General features: G+C 35.6%; 1 protein-coding gene across 11 annotated transcripts in view; it reads left to right on the top strand.

Moving 5' to 3' along the window:
- CNTLN (centlein) overlaps window positions 1-18,108 on the top strand; it is a 478,854-nt gene that overhangs the window by 198,978 nt on the left and 261,768 nt on the right. For 9 of the 11 annotated variants that reach the window (XM_063787952.1, XM_009456357.3, XM_016960656.3 and 6 more), the window contains exon 3: window positions 11,952-12,036. The exons of the other annotated variants lie outside the window; for them this stretch is intronic. In XM_063787952.1, the coding sequence (XP_063644022.1) occupies window positions 11,952-12,036 (85 nt within the window). The remainder of the gene's footprint in view (window positions 1-11,951; window positions 12,037-18,108) is intronic. 11 annotated transcript variants of the gene reach the window in all.

The following is an 18,108-nucleotide window of genomic DNA, read 5'->3' as shown; positions in this document are numbered from 1 at the left end:
GGTGGTGACAAAATCTCTCAGCATTTGCTTGTCTGTAAAGTATTTTATTTCTCCTTCACTTATGAAGCTTAGTTTGGCTGGATATGAAATTCTGGGTTGAAAATTATTTTCTTTAAGAATGTTGAATATAGGCCCCCACTCTCTTCTGGCTTGCAGAGTTTCTGCCAAGAGATCTGCTGTTATTCTGATGGGCTTCCCTTTGTGGGTAACCCGACCTTTCTCTCTGGCTGCCCTTAATATTTTTTCTGTCATTTCAACTTTGGTGAATCTGACAATTATGTGTCTTGAAGTTGCTCTTCTCAAGGAGTATCTTTGTGGCGTTCTCTGTATTTCCTGAATTTGAATGTTGGCCTGCCTTGCTAGGTTGGGGAAGTTCTTCTGGATAATATCCTGCAGAGTGTTTTCCAACTTGGTTCCATTGTCCCCATCATTTTCAGGTACACCAATTAGACGTAGATTTGGTCTTTTCACATAGTCCCGTATTTCTTGGAGGCTTTGTTCATTTCTTTTTACTTTTTTCTCTAAACTTCTCTTCTCACTTCATTTCATTCATTTGATCTTCAATCACTGATACCCTTTCTTCCAGTTGGTCACATTGGCTACTGAAACTTGTGCATTCATCACATAGTCCTCGTGCCATGGTTTTCAGCTCCATCAGGTCATTTAAGGACTTCTCTACACTGGTTATTCTAGTTAGCCATTCGTCTAATCTTTTTTCAAGGTTTTTAGCTTCTTTGTGATGGGTTCGAACTTCCTCCTTTAGCTGGGAGAAGTTTGATTGTCTGAAGCCTTCTTCTCTCAACTCGTCAAAGTCATTCTCCGTCCAGCTTTGTTCCGTTGCTGGCGAGGAGCTGCATTCCTTTGGAGGGGGAGAGGAGCTCTGATTTTTAGAATTTTCAGCTTTTCTGCTCTGTTTTTTCCCCATCTTTGTGGTTTTATTTACCTTTGGTCTTTGATGATGGTGACGTACAGATGGGGTTTTGGTGTGGATGTCCTGTTTGTTAGTTTTCCTTCTAACAGTCAGGACCCTTAGCTGCATGTCTGTTGGAGTTTATTGGAGGTCCACTGCAGAACCTCTTTGCCTGGGTGTCAGCAGCGGAGGCTGCAGAATAGCGAATTTTGCTGAACAGCAAATGTTGCTGCCTGATCATTCCTCTGGAAGCTTCATCTCAGAGGAGCACCCAGCCATGTGAGGTGTCAGTCTGCCCCTACTAGGGGGTGCCTCCCAGTTAGGCTACTTGGGGGTCAGAGACCCACTTGAGGAGGCAGTTTGAGCGTTCTCAGATCTCACACTCCATGCTGGGAGAACCACTGCTCTCTTCAAAGCTGTCAGACAGGGACATTTAAGTCTGCAGAGATTTCTGCTGCCTTTTGTTCGGCTATGCCCTGCCCCCAGGGGGGTGGAGTCTGCAGAGGCTGGCAGGCCTCCTTGAACTGCGGTGGGGTCCATGCAGTTCGAGCTTCTTGGCCGCTTTGTTTACCTACTCAAGCCTCAGCAATGGCAGGCACCCCTCCTCCAGCCTCGCTGCCCCCTTGCAGTTCGATCTCAGACTGCTGTGCTAGCAATGAGTGAGGCTCCGTGGGTGTGGGACCCTCTGAGCCAGGCACGGGTTATAATCTCCTGGTGTGCCGTTTGCTAAGACCGTTGGAAAAGCACAGTATTAGGGTGGGAGTGACCTGATTTTCCAGGTGCCGGTTGTCACAGCTTCTGTTTGCTAGGAAAGGGAATTCCCTGACCGCTTACACTTCCTGGGTGAGGCAGTGCCTCACCCTGCTTCGGCTCACATTCGTTGGGCTGCACCCACTGTCCTGCACCCACTGTCCGACAAGCCCCAGTGAGATGAACCCGTTACCTCAGTTGGAAATGCAGAAATCACTCATCTTCTGAGTTGTTCACGCTTGGAGCTGTAGACTGGAGCTGTTATTTGACCAACTTGGAACTGTCCCCCAAGCTATTTTTAATAATTAGTGGTTAAGAACACAAGCTGTTGAGTCAGGCAACTGGATTTGTAATCCTGGCTTGCTAGTTGTGTAAATTTTGAAGATGTGGTTTGCTTTCTTTTTAATATTCTGTACTTTTTTTGTAGACTTGTTAATACTTTTTTCTTGTGCTCACTTTCCTATTTTCAGTTCTTTTCCTCCTCCTGTTTGGTAATGAAAACTCAATTCTGGAAAATTAGAATGGTAAAAGGGAATAAAGGCAAGATAATTTTTAGATTTTATTGACATGTTTTTATTGGCCGGTTTATTAAGATTTTATTGATACGTTTATCAAGGATATGTGTGCTATATCCTTGATACACTTGGTTCAAAGATTTAATTTGATAGTAAAGGAGAGATTATCTTATTTTTATTTCTATTTCCTGTTTTATTTCAATTTTTAGAGTTAAAGTTTACATGTTTGCATATTTGATAGGGAGACTGTTTCTGTAAGTTTATGTTATATTCTGTCACTACTGGGACCACCTCCCTCCTGCTCCTTTCCACTCTAAAGCACATGGGTTACACAGCTGCTATATGGTTGTACCCTGTCCCATGTGTATTAAGCGAACATAGGCTGCAAAGGGGTTGCAGTTTGGAGCATGATAGTAGCGTGGCTGTTTGGAGACCCCAGAACTGTAGCTGCCAGAATTATGCCATGTGGTAGCAATGCTGCCAGGCAGTTCCACCCAGGGCATAAATGTATTTTTGCTGAGCACTTTTCCTGTTGCAAGAGCCATGATTGCCTAGGCAGGGATGTGGATGGATGGTCATGGGAACTAACTGAAAGGTGTTTAATTGGAACCACTCTAATGTTCAAGGTGAGAGGACTTGCAATAAAGCATGAAGAATCACATTCAAACTTTTACAATAGATGCAGGAAGCTTAACCAAATAGTCTTTTAACTTTTATGAAGATTTTTAAATTAAATAATTGTGAGATTATAGTAAGGAATAGTTACTTTAAAAATTTAATCTTTATACACATGGCAGAAGGTGGTACAGAAACATAACTTTTGTTTTTAAGGTAAAATAATTGTGATCACCTTTATTTGTTGAGAGTTTATTTCTGTTTTCTTAAAAATTCCCAGAACATTGAACGTAATTCAACATTCCATGGAGAAGAAAGTATTATGCAGCTTGCATGTGTGCATATCTGCATATCGGAGCACAAAATATTGACATGATAATTGTAGTCAAGCCTGAGTGAACAGTGGCCTGTGGGAATTCAGCTGGTGTTGTACCAACTGGATGGCTGCTCAGGACACAGTTTGAAATGCAAGGTGCAAGTTAGCACTTTATTCAGCACAGGCAGGCATCATTTAAAAATCCTTGGGGGCAACCCTGGTGATGTGCAGATGTTAAAACAGTCTGTTCTGAAGTGCTGATTTTCAAACACTGGAAGAAACTTCTAGATTCTGGGTGAAGAATATTTGCACAATCATGAAAGGCATATAATGCACAATCATAAAAGGCATATAATACACAATCTTTTCCTACTCTTTTATGTTGTTTTACATAATAAATGTTGAGTATATGCAGAAATATCTGGACAAATAGTTAAAAGAGATGAAATATAAGAAAATCAGGAAATAGTCACTTAATTTCTAACTATAAAACAGAAAAAGGTTTTGTTTTGAGTTTCAGCTTTGTATATTTAGAAATGGTGTTGAATGAGTATCTGATATATAAAGAGTATCTGATCTTATTTAGTAATATATTTAATATAAGCAGATATGTTCTTTTGAATTGTTGCTTCTTTGTTTAGAGGGTTCATCTGTACTCCATAATTTACAGATTCAGATTCACATCTTAGCCTGATAATCTGCATTTTAGTCTGATTGAATAAGGAAAAAAATGTCCATCATTTGTCATTTGCCAACTTCTCCAGCACAAGTTTTGGCTTTCAAATATAATTTTAAACATGTATTTTATACTGGACATTAAATATAATAGTTCTAAATTCTGGATTATACAATAAAAACTCAGTTTTGTATAAAAGCAAAGTAGATATATTAACTATACTTTAGCCTTTAAAACATTTTATATCAAAGTTTTTACATGAATTAGGATCTGTTGAATTATTTTTATTCCACATATTAAAGTTTTCTTTTTTTAAATAGTTGCTTTTACTGTGGAGTAAAATGTGTTTGTACAATATTTTTGCAACCTCTTTTTCAAGTTTTATTATTGGTATATTGTTTATAGATGCCATTCCAGTAATTCACTATGCGTATTCATAATAAGAAAATACTTATAAAATAGTTCATGAATAAATGGATAATTTGATGATGGCATAACTTTGATTTCTCTGAACTTCTGTTATTAAGTCTTACTGTTTTAGAATCTTAGTGTTTACTAGAAATTGGGAATTGTTTAAATTGCAAACCATTGATAGGTATAAAATCTGCATTTTAATAGGTTCTCTACTCAAATGAAAGAAAACGTTAGTCCAATAAATAGCTTTATTTTGTGTGTTATTTATGTCTGTAAATCAAAAATAACCAACTTCAGTAAGTTTTGCTTTTTTATTTTGTTTATAATTTCAGACCAATATCACTGCCTCATTTATAGTTGGATGTTTTTTTAGACTCTAATATTTCATTTTGACATCTCATTAAAAGTGGGCTCAAACCCAGAAAATATGATCCTGTTGTAGTGCATAATATATGGCATGGTCTATAACATAATAAAATTTTGTTTCTTAATGATTCAGAATAATTTCTCAGATTTTTGAGTTTAGAAAAATGACTGAAAGTTAGCGTGGTAATTCATGTGGCTAAGTACAGCATTGTTAAAATGTTTAAATGGGAAGGACTCTTGGGAAAAATGATTGGTGCTTAAAAGTTGTACAGATTTGACAGCCTCTCTTCGCTTCATTTTTCATTCTAAAGAAGTCGGCAAATATTCTTCGCTCACATCATTATTGCACATCAGTGGTTCTAATTAGCTAAACAGGAGTTTGTCTCAGTCATTGATCATCATCAGCTCCTGGCAGTGTCTTTTTTTTTTTTTTAAGGAACCTTTTTTTTTTTAGGACTTGTAAGTACATAGAAGTACATGTATTAATTGAATTGACCAGATTGGTTGGTGACATTATAAACTTGAAACAATATTTAAAAATTTTATTTTTTCAAGTAGAAAATATTGTATTCCTGTCACAGCGCCATTTTATCTTGAGAGCATTTTCCTGTTATGAAAATGTTAGACATCTCATACCACCCGGAGGAGCTGCTAGACAAATTGCCATATTTTGAGTTTTGATTATCTTTCAATTTCAAAATTATAACATATTAGTCAATTTTGGAGGTTTTTGATTATAAGATATACCATTCAGGTATATTTTTGAAGTTTTTATTTTATATGGCACTTATAACCCATTTTTTCAATATTATGTCACTCAGATTAATCTACTGGGAAGGGTGTTATTGTTATTTTGGTGACTCTCACACTTTAGTGTGCATCAGAATCGCTTGAGATCTTGTGTCTTAGTCAGTTCTGGCTGCTAAAACAGAATCCTGGGTGGCTTAAATAACAAACATTTATTCTCATGGTCTCAGGAGCTGGGAAGTACAAAATTAAAATGCCAGCCAATGTGGTTTCTGGTGAGGGCTCTTTGTAGATGGCTGCCTTTTTGTTGTATCCTCATATGACACAGAGAGATCTTCTCTCTAGTGTCCCCTCTCATTAAGGTGCTACTCCCATTCATGAAGGAGTAATCCTCATGACCCTAACTGCCTTTCATAGGCCTACCTCCAAATACTATGACATTGGTTATTAGGGCCTCAATATATGAATTTTGAGGAGACACAAACCTTCAGTCCATAGCACCTTGTTAAACACAGATTGCTGGGCCCCCACTCTTACAGTTCTTGATTCAGTGCATCTGGATTGGGCTGAAGAACATGCATTTCTAACCTGGGTGATGATGATGCTAGTGCTCTGGCAACCTAACCACTAGTTAGACTGTGAGTATGTGTACATACTTGTGTCATAGGAGATAATTAGCCTAGTATCAAGCTCATTTGGAAGCTGTAATAATGCTTTTGTTTGGGTTTGGTGTCACATAATCTAGTATTATCCGTATCTCATTTAAAAGGACCACCAGAATTTATTTGGACATTAGTGGGGATCTTAAGTTTATTATAGAAGAGGGGATTATAAAGACTAACCGTACAGTTTTTTTTTAAAACATTTAAGTTTAGGGGTACATGTGTAGGTTTGTAATGTAGTTAAATGTTTTTTAGGTAAACTTTAAAGGTAAACTTGTGTCATGGGAGTTTGTTATACAAATTATTTTATCACCCACTTATTAAGCCTAGTACCCATTAGCTATTTTTCCTGATCTTTTACCTCCTCCCACCCTGCACTCTCTGATAGGACCCAGTGTGTGTTGTTCCCCTCTGTGCAGCCATGGGTTCTCATCATTTAGCTCCCGCTTGTAGGCGAGAACATGTTGCACATGCAATATTTGATTTTCTCTACCTGCATTACTTTTCTGAGGATAATGACCTTCAGCTCCATCCCTGTCCCTGCAAAGGACATGATCTTGTTCTTTTTTATAGCTTTGTAGTATTCCACAGTGTATATGTACCACATTTTCTTTATCCAGTCCATCACTGATGGGCATTTATGTTGATTCCATGTCTTTGCTATTGTAAACAGTGCTGCAGTGAATATATGGGTGCATATGTCTTTATATGGAATGATTTATATTCCTTTGTAACCCTATAAATTAAACTAATTCCTGGACAGTTAAAAATAGATTCACGGTATATCTGGAAAAGAACTTACAAAGGAACTATCTGACTATAGTTAATGCTTTGACTTTCATGATCTGGGTCTTTGTCCCTGGGTAAATCCTATCATGCCCTAACTTTTGGGATCCTGTTATTTTCCTCCTAATGTATATACCTCTAATAGATTTAGTATTCTTTTGCAGTACTTCTGATTTTATAATGATAAGCTAAACATTCAAGTGGTAATTTGAGATAATATATTAGTGACAAATTATAGGTAAAGTGCATATATTTTAACATAAAATAGTTGTATAAATCAATAAAAACACACTAAAATATAAAATGGCAGATATATCGATAGGCAATGCCAAAACATAAAATAAAAAGGGGCAGAAATTCATCAGTTTCTGAAAGTACATTATATTTTATTATTAATATAAGAAACAAAAGAAGGCCTAGTTGTACATAATGGATTGCAATTATGTATTAAATGTACTATTAATGTATGGTAAGTAGACAACAAAATAATACAGCAAGATAAAGTGCAAATGGTAAAAATAAATCATCATAATATGCATGTTTGCAAAATTTCCAATGTGGTTTATTCCAATTCTCCGCCTTTTGTGTGCCTACATCCAAAGGGCTAAACTTGGCTTGAGAAAGACCTTGAACCATGATGACAATGATCTTGTATAAATTTATGACCACTAATTTTAAGTGGTCCTCAGTACTGCCTGTTCATCATTCTATTTTTTCCTGGCCCACTTACTGTCTTAGTATCCTAGAATGTTTTGTTTTCTCTTTTCTCAACTTCCAACACTTCTTTTCCCATTCTTACTTTCAGCTGTTGGATACCCTTGCTTTCATATACCATTGAGAAAATGGAAACTCTTAGAAGGGAGCTTTTATTCCTTCCCATAACTGTATCTACCAACATATCTGAATCTGTTCTCATATTCTCTCTTTTTATTTCTTTGGAAGAACTGTTTATATTTACCTAAGGCCGAACAAACTATATGTACGCTTCAAGCCTCAAGGATTCAAAGATGTTGGACTGCAGTTCTCTTTTCTGTCCTGCATTATCAGTGTCTCTCACTGCCCTGGATCATTCCTGTCAGCATACACACAGGCTGTCTTATCTCCCATGTTTAAAAAAAACAAAAACAAAAACAAACTCTTGTGATCTCATATTTCCCTTGAACTATTTTGCCATTTCTCTGCTCCTCTGTGTGCAAAATTTCTCTGAAGAGTACTTTTCAGTATTTCTGTGTTTTTCTTTCTCACTTGAACTCACTCTAATTAGGCTTTGTAATCACCATCCTTCTAAAATAGTTCTCCTCAAGATATCACTACTGACCTTAATTGGTATGGTTAGGCTCTGTGTCTCCACCCAAATCTCATCTTCAGTTGTACTCCCATAATTCCCAATGTGTTATGGAAAGGACCTAGTGGGTAATAATTTGAACCATGGGGGTGGTTTCCCCTGTACTGTTCTCGTGGTAGTGAATATCATGGTATATGAAAGCAAGGGAGATCTGATGGTTTTATCAGGGGTTTCCGCTTTTGCATCTTCCTCATTTTCTCTTGCCGCTGCCATGTGTAAGAAGTACCTTTCACCTCCTGCCATGATTCTGAGGCCTCCCCAGCCATGTTGAACTGTAAGTCCAAGTAAACCTCTTTTTCTTCCCAGTCTCGGGTATGTCTTTATCAGCAGTGTGAAAACAGACTAATACATTAATATTGCTAAATCCAACAGTCATTTCTCAGTCTTTAGTGTGTTTGCAGCATTTGATATACTTGATCATTCCTTTCTACTAAATTCTATTCACTTAGCTCTTTCTCTTTATTCTCTTAAATTACTGGCTTATCCTTCTTAGTTTCATGTGATGTTTTTTCCTTATCTTACTAATCTATAAATGTTGAAATGCTCCAGGACTGAATCTTCATACTTCTTTATGCAAAATCACTCCCTAGGTGAACTTATCTACCCTTATGGTCTTAAAAATGCAGTAGTCTGCCTTATCCATGGGGGATATGTTCCAAGCCTCCCAACGGCTACTTGAAACCATGGATAGCACTGAACCCTATGTACACTACGTTTTTTCCTACACGGTAATAGGCAGGTAGTGTTTATAGCATGGATACTTTCGACAAAGAGATGATTCATGTCCTCCTACATAAGTTGGGAGTTGGACAGTGCAAGTTTTTTCATGCATTCAGAACAGCACTGCAATTTAAAGCTTATGGATTGTTTATTTCTGGAACTTATCATTTAATATTTTTGGATCACAGTTGGCTGCTGGTAACTGAAGCCATGGAAAGTGAAACTGAGGGTAAGGGGGAACTACTGTATTTGGATGACTCCTAAAGTTGTATCTCCAGCCTTAACTTTTTTACTGATTCCAGACTTTTTAATTCAACTGCCTACTCCTCTTGGATGTTGATTAGGCATCTCAAACTTAGTATGCCCACATTTGAAATCCTTGTGTCCACCAAACTCCTTCTCTGTGTCTCAGATAATGTCCGCTCCATTCTTCCAGTTGTGTAGGCAAAAGCTTGGGAGACATTCCTCACTTTTCTATCAAGAAATCCTGTTAGCTCTACCTTAAAAATATCCAAAATTTAATCACTTCTCAATGCCACTGCATCTGCCTATCCTGTACAATTCACCTTTCTTTTTTACCTGGCTGTTTCATTTGCTTTCTAACTTGTCTTTTTGCTTTCTCCCTTGACCCTTAAGGTCTGTCCTCAACCCACCAGCCATTGATACTCTTAGAATGTTATATGTTATTTCTCTGCTCATTGCCTTCCCATTTCACTTCAGATCCAAATTTCACAGGGCCTAGAAGGCCACATATTATTTTTTCCCCAGTGATTTCTCTGTTCTTAGCTACCATTTCCTTATCTACTTTACTATAAATGTGTGTACTTCCATGCTGTTCTTTGAATATGCCAATCGCTCTTGCTCTTGTGTCTTTGCTCTTGCTACTAGTTCCATGACTTGACTTGGAAAACTTTTCCCTAGGGTCTTCATGACTCTTCCTTCCTTCCTTTAGATCTCTCCTCAAATATAATATTACTTTTAAGGAGAGTTACATGTTAACTATTCTATATAAAATAACAACAACATTCGTTTCACTCCCAGCTTCTCTAGGACTGGGAATTCCTTTCTTCGTTACCCTAATTTATTGTCATTATACTGATAGCAATTTGACATACTATGTATTATTTATCTTCATTATCTATGTACTGAAATGTTAATTCCATGAAGGCAGCAACTTGGTTTATTTTGTTCCCTCCAATATCTCTAGTCCCTAGTCCAATGACTGTTATATAATAAATGTGCAATAAATACTTGAATGAGTGATGGATTAATGTATTAGATGTGACTTTTATTTATTCTGGTAGGTATTCCTTCAATCTGAGAACTTTATTTAATTCTAAAATATTCCCAGCAGTTACCTCCTGGAATATTGCTTTATTTTTCATCCCCATAGTTATTACTTCTGGAATGTTGTAGGCATATGTTGGAGTTTCCCAAAGAAACTTGTCTCAACTGTGTTTTCATGTTTTTAATCTCACTATTTTCCTGTGTAGTGTTCTGGATGAATCCCTTATTACTATCCCTCATTTCACTAATCTCTTTTTGTGTCTAGTTTTGAGCTTAGTCCATTTAGTTGTTTTTTACTTCAGTGATTATAATTTTTTATCTTCAAGATTTTAATAGCTTCTTTACATCTACCTGATTGTGTTTCATCTCTCAGCTTTACTTTTAACATTAGTTATTCTTTTGTCTTTACGGACCTTTAACTTACTTATTGTAGTCTTTTTCATTGTATTTGGTTATTTTTATTTTTTCTAGAGGATTGCATCTTTTGACTTGAACTAGTATGTCAGTGTATGTGGGTTCATGTATTTTGAATTTTTTTGTTTGGGGTCATATCTCAAGAGGGAAGATTGCTGTTATTGTTACTGTTTACTTCCTCCTCTTTCCCCACCACCACGTCCTTAACTAATGCCTATCTTTTTTTCTAGAAATTTTATAGTTGCCTCTAAATTGTCAATCTCACCCTAGTCTCTTTCCTGAAATAGGTTTTATAGAGGTTTTGCTATACCTAGCCTCAGTTGCAGGGTGTTTTGGCTCAACTCTTGATTGGGGAGCTACATCTATAAACTTTTGCCTTTCTAGACTCTAATATAAGCCTTGGTTCTAGGCAAGGATGGGCAGAAGCTTTTTTCCAGCTTCATTTCATGAGTTAGCATTCCCATCCCACACAATGAGCCTGGTTGTGCTTCTGCATACTGGGTAAGGCACTTGTATTCCCTATTAACCCCAGAAGTCAAGCTCCTTTCCACCTCAGCCTGCATCTGGCTCTGGGGGACAGCAAATAGTAGCTTCATCCCCATTTATAGTTTTCTATTTTTGTTTAATTTGTGATTCTCACAGATATAGATTTGTCTGTTTAATTGTTTATGTTTTTCTATGAATACCATGTGTTTTATTTGTGACCTTTTAAAAAATGTAAATCACTGTCCAATAAATTTCCCCTTATTTATAATATAAATTGACTGGTGTCAGCCTGATTATACAGTCTCTTCAGACCTTTGTTCCTTCCTTTCCCTTTTCTTCCTTTGCCTTTATAAAGCTATATTTGTTTAAAAGGTATATTTGTTTTAGAAGATAGTCATTCTTTACAAGTATTGTGATTTTCTGTTTCCCAGAGAACTATGCTTTGATTGTACAACTACCATTTAGTTTAGTTAATAGTATTCTCAGAGACTAGAAATGTATAGGCAGGTGTCAGAAATCAAAAAATTCTAGTTATAGGGTATCGACTGTAAGTAAATCTCTTGTCACTCTCTCTTTTGAGACTCTTAAAAAATGGTAAATTTTATCCTTAATATAATTGTGTATATGAAAGCTTAAATTAACAAGAACATGTTTACTTAATTGTAATTATTTTCAAAGCGATGACATTATGGTTATTGCAATCAAGGTTAAACTATGTTTTATGTAATTTTTATCATATGCCTAAATCTGGAAATGAAACTGTTCTTTTAATATGAAGTTGTCTTAGTTTTCAGCAGTTGTAAGTTGCTGTCACTTGCCATACGGTCAACTCAAGATGATTTAATTTTCTATATTTTAAAGTGATATTAATATTTGGGATATGAAAATTTAAAGTATTAGCTACCAGTTATGACTAATAAACTCTCTATATTTTGTATCTAGAGAAAAACAGAAATCTGAAGCTAAAGACAGAAAAGTTCTAGAAATTCTGCAAGTCAAGGATGCCAAAATACAAGAATTTGAACAGGTTGGTGTTATAATAAAAATATTTAAATTAACTATATTTGTTTTGGGTAGCAGATCTTCAAAGTTATTTTTATTTTTTTGCAATAGTGTTTATTGAGAATATCAGGGTCCTTATATTAAAGCATTACTATTTTGAAGTCGCTAGTAAGATTATTCTTCATCATTAATACTTCGCTTGTACCCTTTTGTTTTCTGAATTAATAGATTATAACTCTTTATCTAATGTTACAGTTTTATAATAGTATCTAGCTATTATTCTTTATTTTGTTGAATTTTGACATTATTAGCAGTTATCATTTACTTCTGAAACTTGTAAATTTTCAGATGGTTTTATTTGTAGAAAAGATAAAAATTGGGATCATATTATTTACACTTAAAACTTGTATTTTTGTGTTAGTACTATATTAGGCTGTTCTTCCACTGTTACAAATAAATACTTGAAACTGGGTAATTAATAAGAAAGAGGTTTTATTGGCTTATGCTTCTGCAGACAGTACAGGATGCATAGCAACATCTGCTTCTGGGAAGGCCTCATGTCAGAAGGCAAAGCATGTGACACTTCATATGGTTATAGCAGGAGCAAGAGAGAGAGACAGGGCATGGTGAGGGAGGTGCCACAGACTTTTTAAAAATTTTTTAAATTTTGATATATATATATATTTTATACTTTAAGTTCTAGGGTACATGTGCACAACGTGCAGGTTTGTTACATATGTATACATGTGCCATAATGTGGCGATTCATCAGGGATCTAGAACTAGAATAACCATTTGACCCAGCCATCCCATTACTGGGTGTATGCCACACACTTTTAAACAACGAGGGCTCATGAAAACTCACTCCCTATGCAAAATCAGCACCAAGCCATGAGGGATCCACCCTCATGACCCAAACACCCCTCACCAGTCCCCACTTTCAGCTTTGGGGATTACAATTCAATGTGAGATTTGGGCAGGGACAGATATTCAAACTATATCAAGTGCAGTCCTATCTTTTATGTATAATCAGTAAATTATACAATTACATATAATTATATGTATATGTAATATGTAAAATTATGTGTGATTATATAATCAGTATGTAATCACTGCAAAAGTGCATGTGGTCATGCTTCCTGGAACAATTTTCAATATATAAACATTTCAAAAAAGAAGTGAAAGAAATTTAAGAGTGGCTAATATCGTTATATAATATTTAAATTCATTTTATACTCAAGCTCATTACGGAGTAAATAAATTATAATTTTTCTTGGGAGGTACCTTTTTGGCAACCATGTTCTTTTGACTTTTGAATTTATTTTCCTTTCTAACCAATTAAAGTTTCATGAGAACTTTGATCTAGGATCAGTTATTGTTATAAAGTTGTTTTATGAAAAGACTAAAAGTTCCATTCCCTACATTTCCATCTGTTCTTTCTAAAAAGGAATATTGATTCCAATAAACTTAGAAATTTGAAATTTACACGTTTTCCAAAGTTGAGTTTTTCTTATAGAAAATGTCATAATTGGTACTATGATGATAAAATGTTAAGAATAACATTTTAGTAAATTTGTTCTGGAAAGAAACATTTGTATTTACCACCCAAGTATCAAACAACCTTAGAATGTACTCTAAAATAGGTAAATGTTGTCATGTGCCTGGTATATTAATTGGATTAGGCTAAGCTGCTTGACAAGTACAACCTTATGAGCCAGACATGGCAGACATCATTTGTATTGACATTTCACTGGAAAAAAATTTGGCCACCCCAAGATTCAGGCGATTTGAGAAAATGCAGATACAAGTTTAGCGGTCCCTTCCTCAATTACACCTCTATTCTGTTAGAGAAGGAAAATCTTTAATATCCTTAGGCATTAAGTTTGCAATGCTTTAGTGAATGCTGTTTGGTTTACCAGCTTTGGATAACCGTAGCACACCCTTAGAAAATGTTGCCTTTTGTAAATGAAAATATATTTTCCCCTTTTCTTTGCTAAATTCTTTGTCTACTTCTGCATCCTTGAGTAGGCATTGTTTCATTATTTATCTTTTGAGTGGAATCACATAGCTTATATATAACATATTAAACTCTCATAATAGAAATTATTTGCTTTGTAGGGACCCAAATTTCTTAGGATTAATCATTTCATTTTTGTACAATGATGATTATAACTTTCTACAAAGTATATTTTCAGTTAGGTTCAACAAGATAATGTATTAAATGTATATATTATCCTGTGATGGTGTTGTAGAATATTCAGTTACATTTCTTGCCTTTAACGCTTTTTAAATCTCTTTGATGATTATGTGATGGTAGAAGTAAGGTGGAAATTGCCATATTCTCCTACACTACTTTGTAGTTTCTATAAGGGCAGAGTCTATTTCTCTTTCATCCACTCTTTAGCCTCATACAGACGACTGTATACCAAGTACGTAATTATTAATAGTTATTTCATAGTCAGGTCCACTGACATGGACCTGAATTATTAGGTTGGCAGGAATTAAAGGTATGTAAATGGAACCATAAGGACTTGATAGTAATTTTGAAAATGACTCTTAGGTTTTCAGCTTAGAGAAACCAGGAGAACAGTGGCGTTATTATCAAAAATAGGCTTATTTTCAGGAAGTATAAATTGTTTTGAAGGTAAGTTTTTGAGCTCCTCTTAGAAAGTTTGTGTTTGAGATGCTGATAGGAATTCCATTTAGAGATTTTTAGCAAACTGTTGGAAGCATGAATCTGATACTTGGGAAGGAGTTTTGACCTGGAGATGTGGGTATTTAATAGTTTAGTTAGAGGGAAGACTTTAAGCAGTGAGAATTTTGAGAACAAGATATTTACTGATATTTTTAATGTGGAAGGAAAAATTGTAGTGAAAGAGGTGAAAAGACTTTATAGAAGTAAGGAGAGAGTACAATGCAGTATCTCATGAATTGAGAAAAGAGAGTTTCAAGAAGCAAAATGTTGTCATTGTTGTAAAATGCTGCAAAAAATGAAGTGGGTTTTTGAAAAAGACATTACATTTAGCAGTCATGAAGTTTTAAAATGAATTTTAGAAAGCAATACAACAGGGATGGCATATGAAATTTTAAGAGATCATTGAATTCTGACAAAGTAATGGAAAGGAATGAAGAAATGTGACATTATGGGGTGGGGAGATAGTGGGATGGATTGATTGATGGACTGATTTGTTTTAAGTAATAGCTCACGCAATCGTGGGCTGGCAAGTAACTCTGCAGGGCAGCCTGGCAGAATGGAGACCTAGGGAACAGTTTATGTTACATTGCAAATCCTAAGGTAGCCTGGAGGTAGAATTTCTTCCTCCTCTGGGGATCATAGTATTTTCTTGGGGCCTTCAACTGATTGGATGAGGCCAGCCCACATTATGAAGGGTAATCTGCTTTTCTCAAAGTCCATTAATTTAAATGTTAACCACATCTAAAGAATACTTTCACAATAACATCTAGACTGGTGTTAGATAAGAACGTGTGTACCATGGGTAGCCTAGCCAAACTGACATATAAAATTAACCGAATGGGTAAAAACAGCTGGGGTAAATAGGTTTTATGTTTATCTGGCTAGATATTAGGCTGTCTCCACTGTTCGCTGTGGTATGAGTTAGAGGCAAAACTCTGGTATCCATGTCTTTTATTTGAATTTTTGTAGAGATTTTATAGATATCCTTGATATGCATAATTCAGTTTTCTTAAAAAGAAAAACCTTAGACAAATTAAATTCAATGGAGTTTAATTGAGCTGAAAAAAAATTCACGAATTGGGTAACACTCAGGACCAAAAGTGGTTCATAGAGCTCTGCTCCGCAGTGTGGGCTGGGACTATGTACAGCCAGACAATGGAAGTGACACACAGAAATAGCCAGATTGGTTACAGTTTGGTGTTTGCCTTATTTGGACATGTTTTGGCAATTTGCACTTGTGATTGGCTGAATGCTTGGCTGCTGTGATTGGCTGAGACTCGGCTACTATACAAAAATATACTCTCAAGTAGGGTTGTGTTTACATATTGTTAGGTTACAGTTAGCTACCTACAGAGGCAATTTAATTTAATAGTTGCTATTTAAACTGCTTTGTTTGGTCAGACCTATTAATTATACAATAGCCCCATTGATGTGGTGGTGGGGTGTTGGGGGAGGAGAGGAAGAGGTCTGTAGTGTTATGTTTGGGTTTTTTTCATGGTGAGCTGTGCTTCTGGACTGTGACCTTCAAAAGTGCTTCTTAGTTTTTTGTTTGTTTGTTTCCACCCTCCCCTTACCCTCTTAGGAGAGTCAGGAAGGCTAGAAGGTGCTAGAGTTGGGTATTTCCCTTTTCCAAGTTGGTTAGTTAGGCTCAGGTAAAACCCCATGAGTCTGGCCTCTGGTAAAATAGTTTTTCTTGATGGCAGGCCTTGGTAAGAAGAAAAGAATACTCTGAGTGTGTTTAAAGATGGTTACTTTCTCCCTCCACATACTGGAAACAGGAAGGAATTATTGTGTGATCTTCCCTGTGACAACATGACAGGGGTCCAGTAGGTTAAACTTATGAAAATGTGTCACCTCTTACTGTTTTATGGTTTCTCTGAGTACTGTTTGCCCCCTTCCCCCGAGCATGACTGGGCCATCCTTGAGTTTTAAACTCTCAGACTTGTCCATATTGATCTTCCAGTAAATCATTAATTACAGAATAAGTTTTTCCACCCTGGTGCTGGCTCCTGTGGAAGTTTTTTCTCCTGGGCATCTGTTCCATTAAGTTGTTATTCTCTCTATTTTCATGTCTGTCTCTTCAATTTTGGGAGCGTTGGTTTGCTGGATAGTCTCAATTCTCTGATGGATCTGAAAAGAGTTGTTGATTTTCAGTTTGTTCAGCGTTTTTTTCTTATTGTGTAAATGAGAAAGATGACTGCCAAGTTCCTTACATGCTGGACTGGAAACCAGAAGCCCCCTCCATTGAATTGTTGTTGTTCCACTGAAAAATATTAAATAGCTCCTAATTTTCAAGATTTATAGCTATGAGATAGAGTAAGAATTAGAATGACAAATCCTTCAGCTTATTTAACTCTTACTTCTGTATCTAGTGAAATTACCAGAAAGTTACACACACACACAGTTTTTTTTTAGCTGGTTGCAGAAAAACTTTCGTAGGGTGCAATCTAATAATTATTAGTATAAAGAATTGCCTTTTTTTGGGTAAGACTATGTTTTAGCTTTGTCGCTGTTATAAAATAATGTAATACATTTCCCTTCTAGTATTGTGCTTTGATAGCATGACTTATGATAACCTAGTAAATTGTATTTAATTAGATGATAATTGCTCTTTAACATTATATTTCATTTTTTCCTTACCTTCTAGGAAGCTCAGAAGTTTTGTTTCATAATTGCAATTACTTCTTTTATCCCTTCCTTTTTCTCCACTTATCATTGCTTTAGTTATTGTGGTTTGATTACTGCTTTGTTTGTTTTTTGTTAAAAGTTTCATGTCCATTTTGAAAATAGGTCAGTATAAATAATAAATTAACTATGCTCAAGTATTGCTTAATAGAGTTTGGGCCTTATGCCCCTTTCCTACCCCCCACCCATTTTTATGCCTGCTTCATACTCACTATTATTCTCTTGTTACTCTGTAGACTTCTCTTGACCATTATTTGAATTATTCATTCATTTCATGGCTTATCTGTAACAAATTATTTGTTCCAGACATTCTCTCTCTTGTCATCCCTTATTGCTTTATGGTTCCTCTGAATTCTGTTTGCTGTTTTAATATTAACTCAAGCCAGGCTATTAAGAATTTACCTGCCTCTATTCAGAAAGATTTGTTGCAAAATATTAATAAAGCTTAATTTTAAAATGAACTTTAACTGTATATGTCTGTGCTTTCATTATTTATAGAGGGTATATTTTATTAGGAAAATATGTTGATTTATACAAACTTTTACACTTTTAGAGTTTAATTATCAGTGCTCTTGTGTTGGGAGAGAATCTTTATCTAACTTATTTTCTTTAATGATTTTGTGATATAAGTAACTATATTATGCAATTTAATATTAAACTAATTATCGGAATATAATAATTTTGGTTAACCAATTTTTTTATTTTATTATGCTTTTTA

Source organism: Pan troglodytes, chromosome 11 (genome assembly GCF_028858775.2).
Source record: "Pan troglodytes isolate AG18354 chromosome 11, NHGRI_mPanTro3-v2.0_pri, whole genome shotgun sequence".
Lineage (NCBI taxonomy): Eukaryota > Metazoa > Chordata > Mammalia > Primates > Hominidae > Pan > Pan troglodytes.
The sequence above is the reverse complement of the archived record's forward strand: the minus strand, read 5'-3'. Positions and strand labels throughout refer to the sequence as shown.